Source organism: Sorex araneus, chromosome 1 (genome assembly GCF_027595985.1).
Source record: "Sorex araneus isolate mSorAra2 chromosome 1, mSorAra2.pri, whole genome shotgun sequence".
NCBI classification, from domain to species: Eukaryota; Metazoa; Chordata; class Mammalia; order Eulipotyphla; family Soricidae; genus Sorex; species Sorex araneus.
Window position 1 is genome coordinate 124336663 of NC_073302.1, and position 22501 is coordinate 124359163.

Here is a 22501-nt window from a genome sequence, read left to right on the forward strand (position 1 = left end):
AGACTATAAAACAAAGCTCCCAGAAGAGAGCGATGCAGAATCTTGCACACAGTAAGTAAGTAAGTAAGTAGCAGTAAGGGTCCCAAGCCCCAAAACAAAACAAAACCAAACCCACAAAAAACTGAGCATTCATTATAACACTTGTTTTAATACCGCCCTCAATTATCAGCACAATGGAGTAACTATGGATCTGGAAAAAAAAAAGAAAAGGTCCCCAAAGCCCAGAGATAAAGTGCAGGAGGTAAAGCCTTCGGTCTTGCATGCAGCCACTTTGGCTAACCTGGATCAGATCACTGGCACCACATATAGCCCCCTAAGCAAAGGGTCACTCCAGAGCAGTTAGGAATAGTCCTGAAAACTGCCAGGTATGGCCCAAGCACATACACACACCACTCCCAACACCTCTATCCCCATCCCCACAATAGTAAGATTACCTACTAATTTAAATATTCTGGTAAATTAGCAATCATTTTCCACTGTTTCAATGTTTAAAATATCATGTTAAAAATAAAGTACAAGTAATTACCTGATGTAATTTAAAGAATCTCTCGATCTCTTCTCCATCTCCACCTACATTACTCACAAGTAGATGTCTCAGTTGATCTACAGGTCTAAGTTTATGAAACATAAGACTCCCCTAAGAAGGTAAAATATGAATATGAATAGTAGATATAGCAAGATCACTAGCTATCTAATTTAACAAAATCACACACCAAAAAACCCCTCAAATACACAAAGTGGGTGAGGCAAAATGTTCATCTACATTTCAACTGACAACCCACACTAGAGTTACATATCCACAGAGCACATTTAATAAGATACCTGCTCTCCTCTCCAGAGTAAACAGATGCAGGTTTGGTTACACACAAAATGACAAAACAGGCAAGTGAAGCAAAACTTTTGAAAATGGCTCAAGTAAACAGCAGAATGTAGCCTGTGATAAGACTCGACTCAAACTCTAGGAATAAGTAAAATGATACACTATTTATTCTGGCACAAGTATGTCTACTTAGAAAAAACAAGGGCGGGCCAGAAAAATAGTACAACAGGTAGGGCACTTGCCTTGCACACAGTCAACCCAGGTCCAATCCCTGGCACCACACATGGTGCCCTGAGCACAGAGTGATCCCTGAGGACACAGCCAGGAGAACCTCCTGAGCACCTCTGTGTGTAGCCCAAAACAAACAAACAAAGAAGGTGGATCCAAATTTATATAAGCTATAAATTCCAAATAGAACAGAGACCTAAAGGACAAAACACTGCCAACAAGTATCATGGATAAATACATTTAAGAACCTCAGAGTGAGTCAGATTTATAAACTATGACAAATTCCCCCAAATTAATGAGTACTTTGATTAATGAGAGAAACCTCAGTAAATCAAATTAAATGACAATCTCAAATCTCAAAATAGTGGATTTGAGATTAAATCACTAAAATGTAGTATCGCTCAGGCCAAAGCAATAGTACAGGAGTAATTTCTGAATGAAGAGCCAAGAGCAGCCCCTAAACATTACGGGGTTGATGGCCCAAAAACCCAATGAACATGAGTAAACATCCCCATGTATTTACATGAACTTGACTTAGCAACAGTGGTGCAACACTTGACATACCTGTGCTGAGAGGAGAACAAATTTCTTTGGAGGCAGCATGTGCTGTTGTACAACCACTGGTGAGTCAGTTATTGGAATATGATCCTTATTTAAGGGTGTGATTATCTTATCAACTTTTAAGTCATCTATTGCAGAAAGAGCCCAAGAATGACCATCAACTCTGGTAGTCATCTATGTAAAGGAAATCATCTGTTTACACATTTTATAGAGACAAAGAGCAAAACCTTCTAAAAACATAGAATAGTAATACATTAACATGAACATTCTCAAGAGCCTGAAAGTCTACACTATTGTATATCTATCTCTAATCAGACATCTTGGAGCTAGAGCAATAGTACAGTGAGTAGAGTGTTTGCCTAGTCTGGGGCTAACCCAGGTTAGATCCCCAGCATCCCATATGGTTCCCTAAGCCCTCCAGGAGTGATTCTTGAGTGCAGAGCCAGGAGTAAGCCCTGAGCACTATTGGGTGTGACCCTAAACCAAAATAAATAAATGCAAAACAAACTCACACAAAACAAAACCAAGAAAAACCAAAGAAAAAAAAAGTTAAACATTCAAAACTCAAAACTGTCTAAATATGCAGTAAATTAAATGCTCAGCTCCCAGATTCCATGGTTTGACATTGTTTTATTTGTTTTCCTTTAGTATAGTTTTTTTCTTCTACTGACCCAATTGAAGAGAAAACAGGCTGGTGGACATGCTTTTGTGAGACGGGCCTGGATTTGATTCTAGCACATGGTGCCCCAGGCACAGCGGGGAGCAACAGTGTGGGGAGAAGCCTGGGAGCAGTGCTGAGTGGCCCTGGCTCTTTTGAGCTGAAGGCCTGGGATAAGTGGCCCAGAAGCAGGTCTGGGGTGAGACAGGCTGAGCTGTACCCGACCTCTATATCAATGAAACACAATTTTGTATATGTGTGTATACATTTATATATACAGGGAAGAAATGTGAAATAAGAAGGGGAAAAGCTGGTAATTCACTAATGTGGGGATTCTCTAGTTTATAAAAAATTTGATCATTGTGTATGTTTTAAAAGTTCTATAAATAAAGAAAAACGGACCCAGTGAGCACTACAACTGAAAAATGTAAACAGCAGGAAGAAGAGTGTGTTAACTGGTGAGCACCTGGTTGAGTACTACAGTGAACTCAAAGAGCACTACAACCAGGATGTGAGTGAGCTCCACAAAGAGAGAGAGAGAGAGGCCCCCAGCAAGCATGCCTGCAAGGATGACAACTGCAGGAATAAAACCCTGGTGAGCACTGTGGAGAGTGTGCCAGCACCCCAACCTACTGTGTTGCACCCAGACAGGACTCTGTGCAGCCCCAAGCCCAGTCACCTTCACAATAGCAATGAAGGGAAAGAAGGGAGTGAAAACAATTCTTTCCTGGGCTGGAGAGATGATACAGGATGTAAAGTGCTGGCCTTGCATGCAGCTGACCCAGGTGCAAATCCCTAGCAACATATACTGTGCCCTAGAGCACTGTCAGAACTCCTGAGCACAGATCCAAGAGTAAACTCTGAGTACTGAGCACTGCCAGGTATGGCTCCAAACAAACAGAAGCCAGATTAAGTTCCTTACAATCAATTAAAGTTCTACGAAGAATTCTTGACATGTCTCAGGTTATGTCTAACTTACTTGGGTTTCCATCATAGGTTTTTGGAAAGGAAATGTATCATGATTGACACACCACAAAATGTCATTATCTTCATTTTCTGAAGCTGCCATCAGTAGGATACCTAGAAATTCAATGCACAGAATCGTATGCATCCTCACTAAATCGTAATGTAATTATTAATTACAGATACATACACAACTTTTATTTTTGTAGGAAAACAAATTACAAAATAAGCCCATGAACAAGGTCATGCACACACGGCCAGATCAATCCCTGGCACCCTGCACTAACACTGCTAGGTTTTATCCTGGAGTTACTGAGCACTAATGCGGGTTGCCCTGGTGGCCCCCCACAGCAAGTCTCTGGGCCCTTGCACTGAACTACCTACATAGCTGACAAGAGTATCCTGGAACACCTGAGCACTGCTTAGGAGGCACATCTCCCAGCCCCAAAAACCTAATATAGGTGTGGGAGCAATAGTATAGCAAGCAGGGCACTTGCCTTGCAAGCAGCAACTGGGATTCAATCCCCCCTACCCTACAGTCACTGAGCACTGCCATGAGCAATTCCAGAGTGCCTAGTCAGGAGTAAGGCCTGAGCACCATCAGGTATGCCCCCCCACCCCCCAAAAAAAGACAATGTGAGAACTGTATTAGCCAAATCAAGAGGAACAATGGTCACATTATTGGTGTGTCGGGGGACACAGGAAGATAAGGAGAGAATCTGCCAGGAGTAATTCCCCAGGGTAGAGTCAGGAATAACCCTGAGGATCACTGGGTGTGACCCAAAAAGTAAAAAAAAAAAAAAAAAAAATTTTCATTTCAGAGAGCCTTACATGCAGCGGACCAGGGCTGGCTGGTCCCTGGACCATATGAACCCATATGGTCGCTTGATTCACCAAGCATGAACTTGGAGCACATAACCAGGAGTAAACCCTGAGCAGAATCAAGAGCAGCCAAAAAAAAAAAAAATTCCATCTCTGGGCTGCAGCAATAGTACAGCAGGTAGGGCGTTTGCCTTGCAAGCAGCTGACCAGAGTTCAATCCACAGCAACCCATATAGTCCCCCAAGCACCACCAGGAGTCATTCCTGACTGCAGGGCCAGGAGTAACCGCTGGGTGTGACCAAAAAGAAAAAAAAATTCATCTCATTGAATAAACTTATTTTCAAACACCTCAAAACACATTCCACATTTTCCCTGTTTTTTAGGGTCATATCCAGTATTGCATGCTCCCAGCACTGGGGGACCATGTAGTGCCAGGGATCAACCCTGAATTTTCTGCAAACAAACAAAAGCCTATTCAGTAATTCCACTGACCCTTAACTCCAATAATCTTAAGAATCCCATTTTAAATGCTGATTTCTGAATTTACCTTTTCTTTTTTTCCCCTTGTTCTTTTTTTATTGATCAGTGTAAGATAGAGCATTACAATCTGAACTTACCTTTACTATAAAGAGCTTTGTGCACTTTTGAAGGTTTTTCCACTGTTGACGATGCTGAGAATCCAGGAGGTAGGCGGACATGAACCAGAGTCAATGTGTTAGGTCGTGCTAATGGCTGTCTGAACGGGCAAGTGCTGAAATACAATCTTACACCTGAAGACAGAGTAAAATTATTAATAGGTAATAGAAAATAAAAAAGACCCAAGGGGTGTGCTATTACTGACACAATCTAATAAAGAAACAAACTGTTAACACTATATAACATCATTATCCTAATATTTCAAAACACTTTTTAAAAATTTCTGCTTTTCAACTTTCTTGCCTTTTTTTAAAATTTTTTTAATTTTTTTTGGTTTTTGGGTCACACCCGGCGATGCACAGGGGTTACTCCTGGCTCTTCACTCAGGAATTACCCCTGGCGGTGCTCAGGGGACCATATGGGATGCTGGGATTAGAACCCGGATTGGCCGAGTGCAAGGCAAACGCCCTACCCGCTGTGCTATTGCTCCAGCCCTTGCCCTTTTTTTTGAAGGTCACACAAAAGCAGTCTTCAGGGGCTACATCTGGTGCAGAGCTTGCAGGACCATCTGATGCTGGAGATTGAACCTGGGGCTCCCACATGCAAAGCATGGCCCTTTAAGCCAGCACCCTGCGCCCTGCCCCCGCCTCTTCTTTGTTGTTATTTAATCATCATGAGCACCATTAGCAGAAGTGGATTTCAATGACATTATCACTATCCACACATTTCTTTTTTTTTGGGGGGGGAGGGGTTGTTCTGTTTTTATCTTTTAATTTTATAAAGTTGCTCACAATGATTTATTACATTCAACATTCTGACTGGAGCATAGATATCACAGCAGGTAGGGCGTTTGCCTTGCACGCGGCTGACCCAGGTTGGATTCCTCCGCCGCTCTCAGAGAGCCCGGCAAGATACCGAGAGTATCCTGCCCACACTATCCACACATTTCTTACAAAGAACCTAAAAACTATAAGCATAGGATTCTGAGTTCCAATTTAGGTAACCATTGAAATTTAAAAACGACTTTATCATTCAGGACTGGCTTTCCTTCTTTTTTTTTTTTTTTGCTTTTTGGGTCACACCCAGCAATGCACAGAGGTCACTCCTGGCTCATGCACTCAGGAATCACCCCTGGCGGTGCTCAGGGGACCATATGGGATGCTGGGATTTGAACCCGGGTCGGCCGCGTGCAAGGCAAACGCCCTACCCGCTGTGCTATCACTCCAGCCCCGGCTTTCCTTCTTTAGTATAAGACAGTCTCAGGAATCTCAAATTTTCAAAATCCTTTATTTTGTGAATTATTCGTAATGTAATGATAATCATTCAGAAACGATAAAATGACACAGAAGCAAAAACATTTTCAAATTTTAACTTCCAAATCTGAAAACTGCATATACACAGAAATATAAATAAAACATACCCGCATGTGTTACGGCCAGTAACTGACAGTCCAATGATTCAGAGTTTTCAATCACTGCTATCTGGACAATTGGTTTAAAAACAGAACGATCTATGGTTCTAAAAGAAAGGAGAAATTTTTCGGTTTTCAAAAATGTATTGCTTTTAAAAAATTCACAAAAATTTGACACAAAATCATACAGAACATTTTCTATCAGTATTTCTACGTCTAAACGGTTTAAAACTTACTTCTTAGAAAAGTAATATAATAGCAACGAAGAACTACCAAAAACTCTTGAATGTGTATTGGTTACAGTATTATTATGATGCTAAAGCCTGTTTTGAAGATTCTAAAAGGGTACATCCACTGGATTAATGGGCGATACGGAACAAGGTATTCTGAGAGTATTATTGCAAAAATCAAGAACAAAAATGAGGATAAAAACAAACCTTTATACTAAAGAGATCTAGCCAACATCTAAACCATGTATTCAACAGTGGGAAAACTAGTCTGATGTTTTCTTCTTCCTTTTTTTTGTGCGGCCTGAAGTCAAACTCAGGTCCCATACAAAAAGGCATACACTGTACCACAGAGACCTATTTCTGTTTCCATTATTCTTCTGATACAGTGTTACTAAAAGTGACAGTAACTTAAAAAGAATTCTTCTAGGGGCCTGAGCCATACCACAGCAGACAGGGTCACTCAGTTTCAAACTCCAGCACCACCTAAGCCCATCAGGAGTGATCCATTAGTACAGAACCAGGTGGTGCTCGTGGGACCATATGGGATGCCAAGGATCAAACTTGGGTTGGCTGCGTGCAAGGCGTGCAAGGCAAACACCCTACCAGCCATACTATCGATCCAGCCCCAAGGCAGCACTTTTCGAGATCAGACATCACTGTCACTTGTCACCCCGTTGCTCATCGATTTGCTTGAGTGGGCACCAGTAACATCTCCATCATGAAACTTGTTGTTACTGTTTTTTGGCATATCGAATACGCCATGGGTAGCTTGCCAGGCTCTCTGAGAGGGGTGGAGGAATTGAACCTGGGTCGGCTGCGTGCAAGGCAAACGCCTTACCCGCTGTGCTATCGCTTCAGCCCATCAGACATCACACAATCTCCTAATTTAAGTTTTCGCAAGAACAATGCAGTAATAAAACTGTAAACTGTCCAATATTAGACTAGATTTGCACCATGCCTATGTAAAGGGGGACTTTGAGCACATAGCTCCCTAATAAAAACAACTAACTGGACAGACCAACCAACACTTAAAAGCTCCAGGTCTGAAAAGATTGTGGGTAAGGTGCTTGCCTCATGCACAACAAGCCCGGTTTCGAATCCCAGCACCCCGTGTAGTCACTCAGTCCCGCCAGGAGTGTTCCTTGAACTCAGAGACAGGAGTAAACCCTGAGCACCACAAGGCATGGACCAAAGGCAAACTAAACAATAAAAGAACCAAGAACAAACACAGGCAGCTATACAGTTAAACCACTGTGCCTGAAGCTTTGACCATCCAATTTAGGAATATATGGAGGAGAGGGGGAGCGACAGTTCAGCAGATAAAGCACTTGGCTTGCACAGGTTTGATCCCTTGCATCTCATATGGTGCCCTGAGCCTGCCCAGAGTGATTCCTGTGTGCAGAGCCCAGAGTAAGCCCTGAGCACCACCAGGCCCCCAAATAAAAAAAACTTTTTCATTTTAATGAAAAAGAATACATAGAGGAGTTTTCAGCAGCCCTTTCAAATACTGCGAGTAATGTCATTTCCTTAAATACCCCTAGACTTCCAGAGAGGTTTTGAGGGAGTAATATTAGTACGCTGCACATTAACAGCAGAATTACACGCTTCAAATGAAATGCTAAAAATAAATTACATCTTACCTAGCAATGTTCCCAGCAGCAGAGACAATAGAATTCTGTGACACTGAGGCAACTCTGCTCATTCCTTGTCCATCTTGACCCAAATCATAAACCTGTAAATAAAAAAAATTACAACCACTTAAACACAATAAATTACAAACATTTTACAAAATAAAACTCTGAACACAACTTTGTTAAATATAATTTTTCTTTTTAGGAATACTTCGATTTTGGTATCTCATAGCAAGGGAGAAGTAACTTGGAAAATTTCATTATAAATTTGGAATTTCATCTGCTGGGGGAGTGGGGATAGGGAATTGTCACACCCAGTGATGCTGAGGGGTTACTTCTGGCTCTGCACTCAGGAACTACATCCAGTGGTATAATGGGGCCACATGGGACACTGGGAATAGAACTTGGGTCAGTCACAGGTAGGGTAAGCGTCTTATTCACTATACTATCCCTCTAGTTACTAATGTTAGAATTTTTAAAAAGTGAAGTTCATAGGAAAAGTCCAAGAGTGGACTTTTGTTCTTAAAAAATAATGTTCAAAACAAACTAGAATGTTCCATGGGACCAATGATCTCACTCTATGGGTTAAAAGCAAATCTTTGTATACTGAAGCTCCAAGTTTCATCTCCAGTTCCACATGCTTCTCTGAAAACAAGAGTTTAAGTAATCCTTGAGCATTGCTGGGTATACCTCCCCAAATAAAACAAAACCAACAAAAACCCAAGACATCCCTTTCCCCTAAAATGGTGGTATACTATTAATACTTACTTGTATTACTCCTCTCTCAGACCGTGTATATAAAATATTCCTAGAATTATCAACTGCAATTTGAACAATAGGATCTAAAAGACAAAAAAGAAAAGAAAAATCCTAAATTAAGGAATCAAGCAGTGGTGTAAATTTAAGTTGCTCAACCAGAACTTTACTGGGGACTGGAGAGGTAATAAAGAGGTTAGGGCACTTGCCTTGCACACAGCTGACTTGGCACCCCATATAGTCCCCCAAGAACAAACTGCCAGGAGTAATCCTGAGTGCAGAGTCAAGAGTAATCCCTGGGGCTGGAGCGATAGCACAGCGGGTAGGGCGTTTGCCTTGCACGAAGCGGACCCAGGTTCGATTCCCAGCATGGTCCCCTAAGCACCGCCTGAGTGCAGAGCCAGGAATAAGCCAAAAAGGAAAAAAAAAAAAAAAACAAAAAAAAAAAACCTGAAAGCTTTGTAACTGCTCTCATGGTGATTCAATAAATAAATTAAAAAAAAAAAAAAGAGTAATCCCTGAGCATCAACAGTGTGTAACCCCGCCCCTCCCAAACAAAACAAAATAAAAAAGAACTTCCAAGTAGAGGACTTTCTTGCACTTTTAGAATAATCCTAGGAAATTTGCATAAGAACAAAAATCAAGATGCATTTGAGAAAATAAGTGAAAAAAGCAGATAGCAAGCAGGCTAACTTACCCACATTCTCCCCCAAAGTTAATGTCATCTAAATGAATTTTAAGACAAACAACAAATTCTATCCTTTCTTTTATGGGGGCACACCCGCAGTGTTTAGGGTTTAATACTGGCTCTCTACTCCAGAATCACTCTTGGATATGCTTGGGGGACCATATGGGATACTGGGGACTGAACCCAAATCGGCTTCCTATAAGACAAAAATCTACCCAATGCACTATTTCTCCAGCTAACAATAAATTCTAGATTTCCTCTGGATAAGAACTACGCGCTGAAAGTAGGTAAAAGAACAAACATGATAACCTCTCAGTACCTGTATTGCAAACCATAATGCCCAAGAGGGGCTTGGGGTAAGAAAAGGAGAGAAAAGGGGAGCGGGGAGGAAAAGGAGGAAAAAGTGTGTGTGTGGGGGAGAGAGAGAGAGAGAGAGAGAGAGAGAGAGAGATTGAAAGAAGAGGCAATGAGCATTGGTGATGGGAAATGTACACTGCTGAGGGATGGGTATTAGAACATTGTATGTTCGAATCCAATCCTGAATAGCTGAAACCCAGTCATGAATAGCTTTATAACTGTATATCCTATGATGATTCAATTAAAAAAATTCTAGATTTTATTCCTTTCCTTAAAGAACGTTATAGGTTGCTTCAGAAATTCACTCAATAAACCAAAAGAAATTTAGTCATATATACATCTTTAAGTATATTTATTTTACTAAAGCATCCTAAAAGCATTATTTTCCTTGTCTAAACCTCTCAATTCTTTTTTTTATTTTGTTTTGTTTGTTTTGGGTCACACCTGGCGATGCACAGGGGTTACTCCTGGCTCTGCACTCAGGAATTACCCCTGGTAGTGCTCAGGGGACCATATGGGATGCTGGGAATAGAACCCAGGTCGGCCGCATGCAAGGCAAATGCCCTCCCCGCTGTGCTATCGCTCCAGTCCCCAAAACCTCTCAATTCTTAAACAATAAACATATAAATTTCATACTGGAGATTTAACTAACCTCCCCCCGCCCCCCCAAAAAAGTGCTCCATCAATGGCCATCCCAGGTACCACGACCCTCTAATACAACAGTGCCAGATTGGTTTCTACTTACCATCTTCGGAGAATGTGAACTGCAGCAATGAAGGAACAAGGAAAGAAAGGGAGCTCTTTGAATGGTTTATTTTCCTGCACCTTTGGCTAAACCAACCTGCTTCTGCCTTGAAAGAAAAAAGGATTCGTAAATGTGGATACTCCTTCCTGACATAACATTACATACCCATGTTTGAAACAACGCTCAAATCTTAGTGAAATTTGTAATCATAGATATACTACTTAAAAATATTGCTTTCAGCCCCGTAATTAAAAATAGAAATTATATTTGGCTATCAAAAAACCAACTGCTCAAAAAAAAAAAAAAACAACTGCTCAACTGATTATTGTGTCTATTTCAGCAAGAATGGCAGTGCTGTATTAGGAAGCTTACACATCAGTTATGCTAATTATTTTGAAAATTATGCGGCCAACCTGGGTTTAATTCCTCTGCCCCTCTTAGAGAGCCCAGCAAGCTACCGAGAGTATCTTGCCCACATGGCAGAGCCTGGCAAACTACCTGTGGTATATTTGTTATGCCCAAAACAGTAACAAGTCTCACAATGGAGACATTACTGGTGCCCACTCGAGCAAACTGATGAGCAAATGGATGACAGTGATACAGTGACAGTGATATCTTATTAAGAGGCCAGGGCGATAGTACAGCAGGTAGGGTGCTTGCCTTATGCATGGCCAACATGAGTTCAATCCCTGGCACCCCATATAGTACCCCAAGCACTGCCAGGAGAAATTTCTGAGTGCAGAGCCAGGAGTAACCCTGAGAATCATCAGGTGTCAAACAAAAACAAAAACAAAAATTAAAATAATAATAATAATAATAGTAATATAATAATTTTATTTAAAAAATTTCTATTTGAGGGCTTTGACATAGTATGAAGGTTAAGGCATTTGCTTTGGATGCAGCCAACCTTGGCTAGATTCTTAGGCAGTACTTGCGGTCCTGAGTACTGCCAGGATTGATCCTGAGCACAGAACCAGGAATAAGCTCTGAGCACAACTAGGTGTGGCCCAAAAAACAAATCAAAACAAAGCACTCCTATTTGAAAGTAGAAAGCAGGGGGCTGGAACAATAGCACAGCAGGTAGGGCATTTGTCTCGCATGCTGCTGACCTGTGGTCAATCCCCAGCAGTCCACAGAGTCCCCTAAGCTTGCTAGGAGTGATCCCCGAGCGCAGAACCAGGACTAAGTCCTGCCAGGTATGACCCCCAAACCAAAAAATAAATACATTCCAAAAATAAAAAGGCTACAGGATCTTTTTATGGTACAGTGGGTAGGGAATTGCTTCAACCAACCCACGTTCAATCGCTGGCATCTCATATGGTCCCCAAGCACTGCCAGGAGTAACTGAGCAGAGTCAGGAATAAGCCCTGAGCATGGCTGGTGTGGCCCTAAAAACAAAATATATAAATAGAAAATAAAAAGACTTAATCTTTTTTGAGAGAGAGAGAGAGACAGAGACACACAGAGACAGAGAAACAGAGACAGAGAGAGACAGGTCTGGGAGATACTGCAAAGGGTTCCTGTGCAAGCTATGCATGAAAGAGGCCTGGGTTTATCTGCCAAGCACTGCTGAGACCCAACTAATGTGCAGACTGTAATCCCTGAGCATTGCCATGTGTGACCCCCAAATCAAAAACATTAAAAGCACTACTCATAAATGCCAAGTTGCCAAAAGTATAGACCTTTATGTAATCTTTTCCCATTATGACTAAAATGAAATCTTAATGACAAACAGTGACATCATCATCTACAGTCTCAATGACTGGGTTTTGATAGACTTTGAGCTAAAGCAGATTCTAGGGTTCAAATCCAAGCAGTGATACTAATCTGCAATATGACTATTAGACTATTATTTTACAAGTTTAATGTTAACAGCAAAAGATGGCAACAATACAGTATGGGAAAAACAAAAGCACTTTAAAGAAAATACAAACGATGAATAAAATACACACCAAAAATTCTCAACTCGCCTACTAAAAATCAATATCCCTTTATCAGATTAAACAAAATTATTAATTCTAATCACAATATTAAAGTTGAATTGATAAACAGACACATTTATAAATGTCAGATGAAAGCCTAAAACAGAGGGTAATTTGGGAATACTGACTATATAAACATAATAACCCAGACATTAGAATTTTAAACCTCTAAAATATTTACATATGCAGGAGGCATATCACAGCATGATTCACAATAAGGAAAACTGAAGTCTAGCAGAAATGAAATCATTCCCCAGCAAAGTAATGTGCAATCATCCCAACTAAAGGAATTCAAATTCCCAGAAAGCACTACAATTGCTGTTCGTCCCTAGGCTTGCATAACTATGACAGTATCACAACCAAGGAGGTATGCAGACTCCCACTCCTGTCATCTCAAAAATATCAAGAGGGTCAGAAAAAGAGTGCAGGGGATAAGGCTCTTGCCTGATACTCAGGACCACTAAGGCCCCTCAGCACCACCAGGAATGTGCCCTGAGCACTGTTGCTGGGAGTCCTTCCATCCTTCTCCCCCCAAAAACAAACAAAAAATTTTAACATCAAATCTTTATTAAAAAAAAAAAATTTCTCTAGGCCTAGGCAGCTGCATCTGGGAGCTCTCAGACAGTCTAAAACATTTAGACTAAACCCATGGTACAAAATGAATATACTGAGTTACATCATAAGCGTTATACTCCGGATCACCATGAGGAACAGAAAAGGTCAGGAGGCTTATGAATGTCCGAAGGGGACAGGCAATCTGAAAGCTAATCTCTATGGTAAGGACTAGGCAGAGAAAATATAGATGAAAAAGTTTATCAAGATGCACGAAAACAGAAAGACCAGGACCAGAGACTGTACCGTGGTAAGGGCACTTCCTTGGATGTGGTCCATTTGAGTTCGATGCCAGGCACCCCAGATGGTTTCCCACATCCCGCCAGGAATAAGTCCTGAGCAAAGAGTCATTGAGCACCGCCAAATCTTGATTCTCTCCCCACCCCACCCCCCAAAAAAAGTTAATAGGGAACCAGAGAGATAGCCTTCTGGTCAGGAACACATGAATTGCATACATAAGGGGCCCAGGTCCAATCAGAAGCACAACATGGACCCAAGACCACAGAGCATGGAATAGTCCCAAAGGAGCACCAAGTGCAGTACAAATAAATAAATAAATGAAACAGTATTTTAATAGAACTGGAGAGACAGCGTACTGGGCTCGATCACATGCTTTCCATACAAAAGCCGCAGGTTCAATCCCCAGTACTACATGGTTCCCCAAAGGAGCGAATCCCTGAGAACTGAACCAAGAGAAAGCAAGAGGAGAAAAGGCCGCAGGTCAAACACCAAAAACATATACATATAACTATTTGTGTAAGTAGAAATAAAAGTTACTCTATCCTTTCTCATTTAGGAGGGAGAGGAAAAAATGTTTATGAAACGACAGACTTACCTGGTATGCTACTTCATACAAACATCCATCCTTTCCAGCCAAGAAAATTCTGCCATTATCAGTGGATGTTATTGTTAAAAGATAAGTATTGTCAGTGGGAAGAGAATATAAAGGATCTGGAAGCAATTGCATTCCACCACACATACTGTCATTGAGAACTCCAGAACCTATTATTTTAAAAAAAGAAGAATATAGGAATACTTATTAGCTTTATAAAAAGTTCAAACTGTTCACTGCACTATCTTCAGAACTGATATACTTACTGAATTCATATCATATTCAGGATTCTAGAACACTCATATAAACTTAAAAAATCTGAAATAATTTGATAATTCAAGTTAAAGAGAATCTATGACTATATAACTATATATTTTTGGACAAAAAAAAGAGATGGTGCAAATATTCATTAATTTTAATCACTCAAAATGAGATTACCTCACTGCTAAAGCTAAAAATGTCACTGAGTGCAACTGCAATAAACTTCAAATTTCAAATGTCTCTTCTTACAGTAAGAGAAAGAAAAGTGTAGTATCTTTCAATCCAGGCCAAAATGGTCATTTTTAATTATTTATTTAGTATCTGGGCCATACATGACTGTGCTCAATCAGGACTTACTTCGACTTTGCGCTCAGGGATAACTTCTGGTGGGTTCAGGGGACCATATGGAGTGCTGGGGATTGAACACGTGTCAGCTGCAAGCAAGGCAAGCACTCTACATATAGAACCATCGCTCTGTCACAAACAACTTACTTTAATTCAAAGAAAAACAAGAAAAACCGAATGACATTGAGACCTGAGTGAGCACTAGTGCAGCAGTTAAGGTGTTTACCTGGTATGCAGCCAACCCGGTATCCCACATGATTCCCCACACACCAACAGGAGTGAACCCTGTGCATCGTCAGGTGATGCCCCCCATCAAAAAACAAAAACAAAAAACCCTAATAAATCATATTTAAAGAACAATATTTACGAGGAATGTGGTTTAGTGACAGCGACACAAGCCTTGAATTAGTGAGCCCGTGAGTTTGACTACAAGTACAAAACACAATATATGGACAGATATACCTGTTTGCAAATTAGCATAGCTGAGTCCAAGAATCACTATGTCCACTGGAGTTGCCAAAACCAGAAGGTGTCGGACATGTGGCTGAAAGATGCCTAAGATAAAATACATGCAGGTAAGGATTATTATCCAATAAACGGCCAGCACTTAGCAGTAAGAAAATAATGTTTTAGCACGAATGAGTCCCCAGAATTCTAACATGTTATAACATACATAAACCTTTAGAACATAAGTAAAATAAGTCAGTCACAAAAAGAAGATTCCCGGGCCAGAATGATAGTACAGTTGGCAGGGCACTTTTCTTGCATGTAGCTGACCCAGGTTCCATCTCCTTGTATGGCTCCCCTGAGGAGCACCACCAGCTAGGATAACCCCTGAGGGGACCAAAACCAAAAGAAAAAATTCCTTCTTTTTCACCTCTGTCATACCTGGTGATGCTCAGGGATGGTTAATCCTGGCTCTGTACTCGGGAATCACTCCTGGCAGACCAGATAGGAAGTTGGGGATCAAACCTAGGCTGGCCACATGGAAGGCAACTGCCCTATGTCTTAGCATAAACTGGTTTTATTTTTAGGACTGACTTTTTAAATTATGAATCAGTACTTTCTGAAGGGATGTTGATAAATAAGGAAAAAGAAAGTTTTAAAAATTTATTTTAGGGTAAAGTATACGCATAAAGTGCTTGCCTTTAAGTGCCTCAAGAAGAGCAATCCTTAAGCACAGCCAAAACAAAGCAAAACTTTATTCTAGGGGCCAGAGTGATAGTACAGAATGATAGTACTCCCTTGTATGCAACCAAACCAGATATCATCCATGGTATCCCCTATGATTCCTGAGCAAGGAGACAGCCCTGAAAATATAGCTGAATGTGGCCCAAAAGCACAACAAAACAAACCAAAATTAAAAAAAAAAAAAATTTTATAGGGCTGGAATGACAGTACAGTACAGGTAGGGCATTTGCCTTGAACGTGACCAAGCCAGGTTCAATCCCCAGCATCGCATATGGTCCCCCAAGCACCGCCAAGAATAATTCCTGAGTGTAGAGCCAGGAACACTGCTAGGTGTGATCCAAAAAGCCAAAAATAAATTAATAAAATATATATTCTAAATCCTGTTCTTCTATGGGCTACTGAGACTTAAAATACAAATGTAGGGGCCAGAGATATAGACAGGTAGGGTGCTTGCCTTATATGCAATTTATTTGGTTTCAACCAGAGCACTACATATGGTCCCTGAAACTCTGCCAGAAGTGATCCTTGAGAACAGAGCCAAGATAAGCCAAGATAAGCCCTAAGCAGAGCAAGATGTGGCCCCCAAACAAAAAACAAAAAATGTTCAAGGGTCGGACTCTGTTCTCTGTTGTCACATGCCAATCCTGGTTCAATCCCTGCCATCCTTTATGGTCCTGAGTGATCCCTAAGAGCAGAGCCAGGAATAAACCTTGAGCATTGCCAGGTGTGGACAAAAAAAAAAACCCAAAATGAGATGTTATTCAGTTAAGACAGAGACTATGTATATGCAAATATAATGTTATACTTCAAGTTTTCTTTCTTACCAGCTTTTGGTTTCACAAGTCCCACAGCAAGGATAGTCTCACTAAGTCCATCAAAGTAGGCAAGGTCTCCTCTGTCAAAAGCCAAAAAACATGCTGACATGTTTAAAAGAAAATGTGTATATATTCTATACATATGTAACAACATCTTAATATCTCTCATGCAAGGACTTAATGTCTCCATGATGATACAACAATTTACACTAATTTTTTTTCTAAGAAAATGTTTTTTGATCACTCTGTTGGCAAAATGATTGATGACAAACAATATAAATTACTGAGGGCATGCTATGAGGATAGGCTTAAGGGGCAATTGGGAAAATTGGAGACAATGGTAGAGGGAGGATAACAGTGGTGGTGGAAGTGGAGTTGGAATACTGAATGCTTGTGACGAATCATCATGAACAGCATCATAAACCAGTGTTTATAGAAAATAGGGGGAAAATTTACTTATGTGGGCCTTACGTACTCAATGTAAATTCCAAAACATAATATAGAATTACTTTAAAAGTTTATTAATGACAGGTGAGACACGATTATTACTATCATGAGATTCAAGTATAAAATAAAATTAAATGTGATATGCTTTAGATTTCAGAATTGAAAACTTACATATGTAAATGAAAATAGGCATTTCATTATATCGTATTAAATCATTTTAATTTCATCTACATAGGTCAAAATCAGAGTAATCACAAATTGGCTCTTACTGATTTATTTTCTGATCATTCTATTTGCTATTTCTTATAGTTTTGTTGGAATAAACGTTATAAAGTAAATTTGTTGTGTGCCTAAAGGGGCAGGTTGGAATTGAGAGGAAAACTGGGGATATAGTGGAGGGAAGGTCACACTGGTGGTGTTGGAACACTAAATGCCTGAAATGACTGTATAACAAACAAGTTTGTAAATCACAATGTGTTAAATAAAAACTAACTTAAGGGGGCTGGAGCGATAGCACAGCGGGTAGGGCGTTTGCCTTGCACGCGGCCGACCCGGGTTCGAATCCCAGCATCCCATATGGTCCCCTGAGCACGGCCAGGGGTGATTCCTGAGTGCAGAGCCAGGAGTAACCCCTGTGCATCGCCAGGTGTGACCCAAAAAGCAAAAAAAAAAAAAAAAAAAAAAAAAACTAACTTAAAAAAGAACAGTAACCCCTAACAGCAGAGCCCAGAGTAAGTCCAAGTACTGGCTAGTGTAGCCCCTTTCCAAAAGAAAAAACAAGAAATCTACATTTCAAACATTTCAAGTCCATCCTAGGTGACCACCAGGATGTTGCACAAACAAAAGGTGAAACAGCAGCTTCAGAGTAGAACTCTAGCCAAAATAGTCCCAAACTTGTCTCCCGCTCAAGCAAACTAGCCTTAAATCCATACCCATCTTCATAGTTCCACATGAATATGTCGCTGTCGATGGTGAGCCACGCTCTGCTGATGGGAGGGAACACACCCATCATGCAATTACACTGCATATCTGTGAGAGTGTGGATGTAAGGTAGAAAGATTTCAATCTCCTGTTTCTTAAAGTTTCCATTTAAAAGTCATGATTTAAAAATTATGACCTGTCGGCCGGAGAGATAGCACAGGGAGATAGGGAGGCTACCTTGAACACGGCAGACCCAGGTTTGATCTCCAGCAAACCATAGGGTACCCTAAGACCCACTCAGGAGTGACCCCTAAGTGTGCGGTCTGGAGGAGGTCCTAAGCATCACCGGGTGTGGCTGAGAAGCAAAAAAATTCTAACATGTTCATTCTTTAGGTGTAGAAGAGAGCCAGGGCGAGGAATCAGAAGGTTAAGGGCACGCTTTGAAGTTGGGGAGTCCCTCATTCAATTCTCAGCAATGCACAGGGATTGAACTGCCAGGTATGGCTCCCAAATAAAGCAAACAAAATACAGAGCAAAAGAAACAACTTAACTTCTAATTTGTAATCTATAACTATTGCTATTGGACCATTTGAAATGTACTCTGAAGAATGGATTCATTAGCTGAAAAGAAACACTGATCATGAACAACCACACTGAACTATGACACTAAAAACTGTTTTACTGGAGACCTTTCATATTAAGAGCCAATGATTCAAAACAAAAAAAAAAAAGAAGAAGACATGTTAAACTAGGCGGCATAATAAGATGACAATTTTTGAGCTTTTTAATAGTACAACAAAAATAAAGATTGGGGCAGGAACGGTAGTACAGTGGGTATGATGCTACTCTTAAATGCTGCCAACCCAGGTTCCATCATTAGAATCTCATACAGGGGGCTGGAGTGATAGCACAGCGGGTAGGGCGTTTGCCTTGCACGCGGCCGACCCGGGTTCGATTCCCAGCATCCCATATGGTCCCCTGAGCACCGCCAGGGGTAATTCCTGAGTGCAGAGCCAGGAGTGACCCTTGTGCATCGCCAGGTGTGACTCAAAAAGCAAAAAAAAAAAAAAAAAGAATCTCATACAGTCCTCTGAGCACCACTAGGAATAACCTTGGGGCCCAAAACGGAAAAAAAAAATAGACAAAGAATTGATTTTTGTTTCATTATGAGACAATGGAACAACTGCAAAAAGAAAATAATTTCCTAATATAAGGAATTGTCTCTACCAGAAAGTTAAGAAATATGGGGTCAGAGATTGTTTAATAGATAGGGCACTTGCCTTGAATGTAGGTGAACTGGGTTCAATCCCTGGCACTCCATACGGTCCCTAGAGCTCAACTAAAAACGATCCCTGAGCACAGAGCCAGGAGTAAACACTGAGTATACCAGGCATGGCCCAAAAGCAAAGAAACAACAGAAACAGAAGTTCCTTGTAAAGAATTCACTTCTCACGGCCCACAAACAATTCAAAGGTGACCCAACTTCAATATTCAATGTATGAAATGTTCTAAGCACATAGCAAAGTAGCCATATATTCAACTTATTTTCGGTAAAACTCTTAAATAAACTTATATAAAACACATTAAGTAAGAATTCAAAGCGGGGCTGGAGAGCTAGCACAGCCAGTAGGGCAGAGCTCTGCATAGGGCAGACCCAGGTTCTATCCCTAGAATTACAGATGGTCCCAGCTCATTGCCAGATTCCTGGGTGCAGAGCCAGGAATGACGGCTGAGCATCTCTGGGTATGGTCCAACAACCAAACAAACAAAATAATAAGAATTCAAAGTGCCACCAATTTAAAGTTTTTTTTTTTTTTTTAAGAGTTAAATTGTGGTAGGATACGTCCAAATTGTTCCACAAGCTCAGGTGGGAGAGGAACTCTTCGAATGGAACTGATCTCTGGAAGATTCGGCACAGAAAGCAAACCAGGTCCTTGGAGAGGATAATCCATATCTGACATGCCAGATACAGTGGGATTACCTATAAAAAAAAAGAAACACTTATTTAAATTAACAAAGTGTTATATACCAATGGGGAGGTACAAAACTACACCCAGGGGGCTCTAAAGTTTAGAAAAATTAGTAACAATTCTGACCATCAGCGGGTAGGGCATTTGCCTTGCATGCGACCGACTTGGGTTCAATTCCCAGCATCTCATATGATCCCCTGAGCACTGCCAGGAATAATTCCTGACAGAGCCAGGAGTAACCCCTGTTCATCACAGGGTGTTACCCAAAAAGAAAAAAAAAAAAAGAACTTTAGTGAGGATGTATAAATGGCTAAAAAACTTTATACATGGCCAGATCAATAGATCAATGGGCTGAGAGCAAGCTTTGCATGTGGTTAGGCAAGATCCAATCCCTGGCTCTAGGATGGAAAAGTAGGAGTGGGAAAGGCTATTTGCCTTCATTGTGGCAGAACCCAGTTTGAACCCCAGAACTACATATGGTACCCCAGCATCATGAGGGAATATTGATGAGCAGAAAGCCAGAAGACACCCCTAGCACCACCAGGTGTGGCCCCAAAACCAAACCAAACAAAACCAAATCAGTAAGTTGCACTTTGTGAACCTCTGAGCAACTAGTTAAGAATAAGCCCTAAATCTAGAGAAAGTTTGTCAAGCAAAGATAGATATTCCAGAAAGGGGGGGAGGGTAGGTAGGGGAATCCAGTGTGACTGGATCAAAGGGGTTGAGAACAAGATGGGAGAGAGTAAGATTAAGAACAAGAGAAAAAGATGGGAGAGATTAAGAGAGAGCCTGGAGCAATCCCTGAACATCCCTGGTGTGGACCAAAACAAAATAAAGTTGCTAACAAGAAGAATCCAATCCAGGGCCTCACATAAACAAGACATGAACTCTACTACCAAGCTATATCTCTGGTCTCTACTTAACTCTTTTATTCAATTTTGGAGCCACTTCCCATGGTGTTGGGGGGAGGGGTTTGCACCACGTATCTTTTAAGCTATCTCCTTTGCACTCCCTATTCAATTCTTTAAGACTGAAGTCTGAGGGTTGGAGAGATAGTACAGCAGGTATTTGCCTTCACGTGGGGGGACCTGGGTTGGAACCCAGCATTCTATATAGGTTCCTCGAGCACCACCAGGAGGGATCCTTGAGCGCAGAGCCAGGATTAAGTCCAAAGCACCAGGGGGGTGGGTGGGTGGGTGGCTGAACCCAAAACAAGCAAAAAACACCAATTACAGGCTTACAGGTGTCTCTAAGTTCACATTGGACATATTATGCTGGCCAAACCATCTTGGTCCTTGCCTACTACCTTAGCTTTCCTTACCCTCTGCTTTTTCCATTTCCATTTCAGTTAAGAATCACTTTTCTGCTTTGTTTCTGTTTGTTTGGGGGCCATACCGGTGGTGCTCAGGGAAAACCCTGGATCGGTTCTAGAGATCATAGGTAGTCCAGGGATAGAACATGGGTTGGTTGCATGCAAGGTAAAAGCCCTACCTGCTTTAATATATCTCTGGCCCCAAGATTTACTTTTTTTTTTAACAGCCTAGGTAATTTCATATGTGTTGATAAAGCAAGCCTCCTTGTCCATAGTCGCTGCTAATTTCCCTGTTGCTTTCCTTAAATTTCACTGGAAGCTTCCTATTACACTAACCGTACACATAATACAACGAGCATTAGAGACAACATAGTAAACCTCCCAGTTATTTCGCTCTTCCGTCTCACTGTAATATGAATTCAAGAAATTAACAAGAAGGTGTATGATCAGGAGAAATCCTTCCCATCCCGCCTTAGCGTTGAACCCTTGGAGTCAGGGAGGCGCTCTTTAATTACACCCATTGCTTCTTTTTGCTTCAAATGGGGACTTTTGTTGTTGTTGTTGTTATTGTTCACCCTTATGGTCTCGGTCTAAAAATGAGGAAAGGGTGGAAAACAGACAAAGCAAATGGAAAATGGGTTTTCTTGCTCCTCACAATACAGCAAACAGTACTCCAAGAAAACTACGCCTGCCTTAGCTGGGCCCATCCTGAAAAAAAAATAAAGAGCTCCTTAGGTGGTGAGGGTTACAGTGCTCTGAAGTGAGAAAGCAGTCAGAAATAAAAAAAGGCTCCGATCACTCACTTGGGGCCGACACCATGAGCAGGTCGGAAAGGTCCGGGTACATGCGGTCTTCCTGCAACAGTCGGTCGATGAGCCGCCCGGCATTTTCCAGCGCTTCCTGCAAAGCCGCGGCCGCCGTGGAGGCCGGCATCGCCAAGCTCGATAAAGCGGACGGCATCTGTAAAACTGGATTCACCCGCCTCCGGCCCCCAAATCAGAAACCCCGGAGGAAGAAACGAGATCAACGCCGAGAAGCTAGCGGACAGCCGCCACTTCAGGCGCGCGCGCCAAAGGAGCACGGCGGCGCCTAAGCATGACGCACTTCCGGCCCGCCCCGGGCGCTCTCGGAGGTCGCCCCGCCGGGGCGGGGGCCGCGGCAACTGTTGGCAGAGCTGGACCTGGAGGGGCGGGGCGAGGGGGCCCGAAGCATGGCCGAAGGGCGGGCTCCGCCGCGGGGAAGGGGGAAAGTGCTCGGAGAAAGACGGAAGCCAGAGGAGAGGGAAGGGAGAGGGGAGGTGCGGGGTG

At 41.7% G+C, this 22501-nt stretch overlaps 1 protein-coding gene across 1 annotated transcript in view; it reads right to left on the reverse strand.

Moving 5' to 3' along the window:
* Positions 1 to 22271, reverse strand: part of NUP155 (nucleoporin 155) — a 60293-nt gene extending 38022 nt beyond the window's left edge. The window contains exons 1-14 of the mRNA XM_055122290.1: positions 21998 to 22271; positions 19756 to 19893; positions 17924 to 18020; positions 16554 to 16624; positions 15001 to 15093; positions 13936 to 14102; positions 10507 to 10612; positions 8729 to 8802; positions 7970 to 8061; positions 6109 to 6206; positions 4670 to 4822; positions 3247 to 3347; positions 1613 to 1783; positions 527 to 637 (exon numbers count right to left, since the gene is read on the reverse strand). Coding sequence (XP_054978265.1) covers positions 527 to 637; positions 1613 to 1783; positions 3247 to 3347; positions 4670 to 4822; positions 6109 to 6206; positions 7970 to 8061; positions 8729 to 8802; positions 10507 to 10612; positions 13936 to 14102; positions 15001 to 15093; positions 16554 to 16624; positions 17924 to 18020; positions 19756 to 19893; positions 21998 to 22154 — 1629 coding nt within the window. The 5' untranslated portion in view covers positions 22155 to 22271. The remainder of the gene's footprint in view (positions 1 to 526; positions 638 to 1612; positions 1784 to 3246; positions 3348 to 4669; positions 4823 to 6108; positions 6207 to 7969; positions 8062 to 8728; positions 8803 to 10506; positions 10613 to 13935; positions 14103 to 15000; positions 15094 to 16553; positions 16625 to 17923; positions 18021 to 19755; positions 19894 to 21997) is intronic.
* Positions 22272 to 22501: the final 230 nt, after the last annotated feature.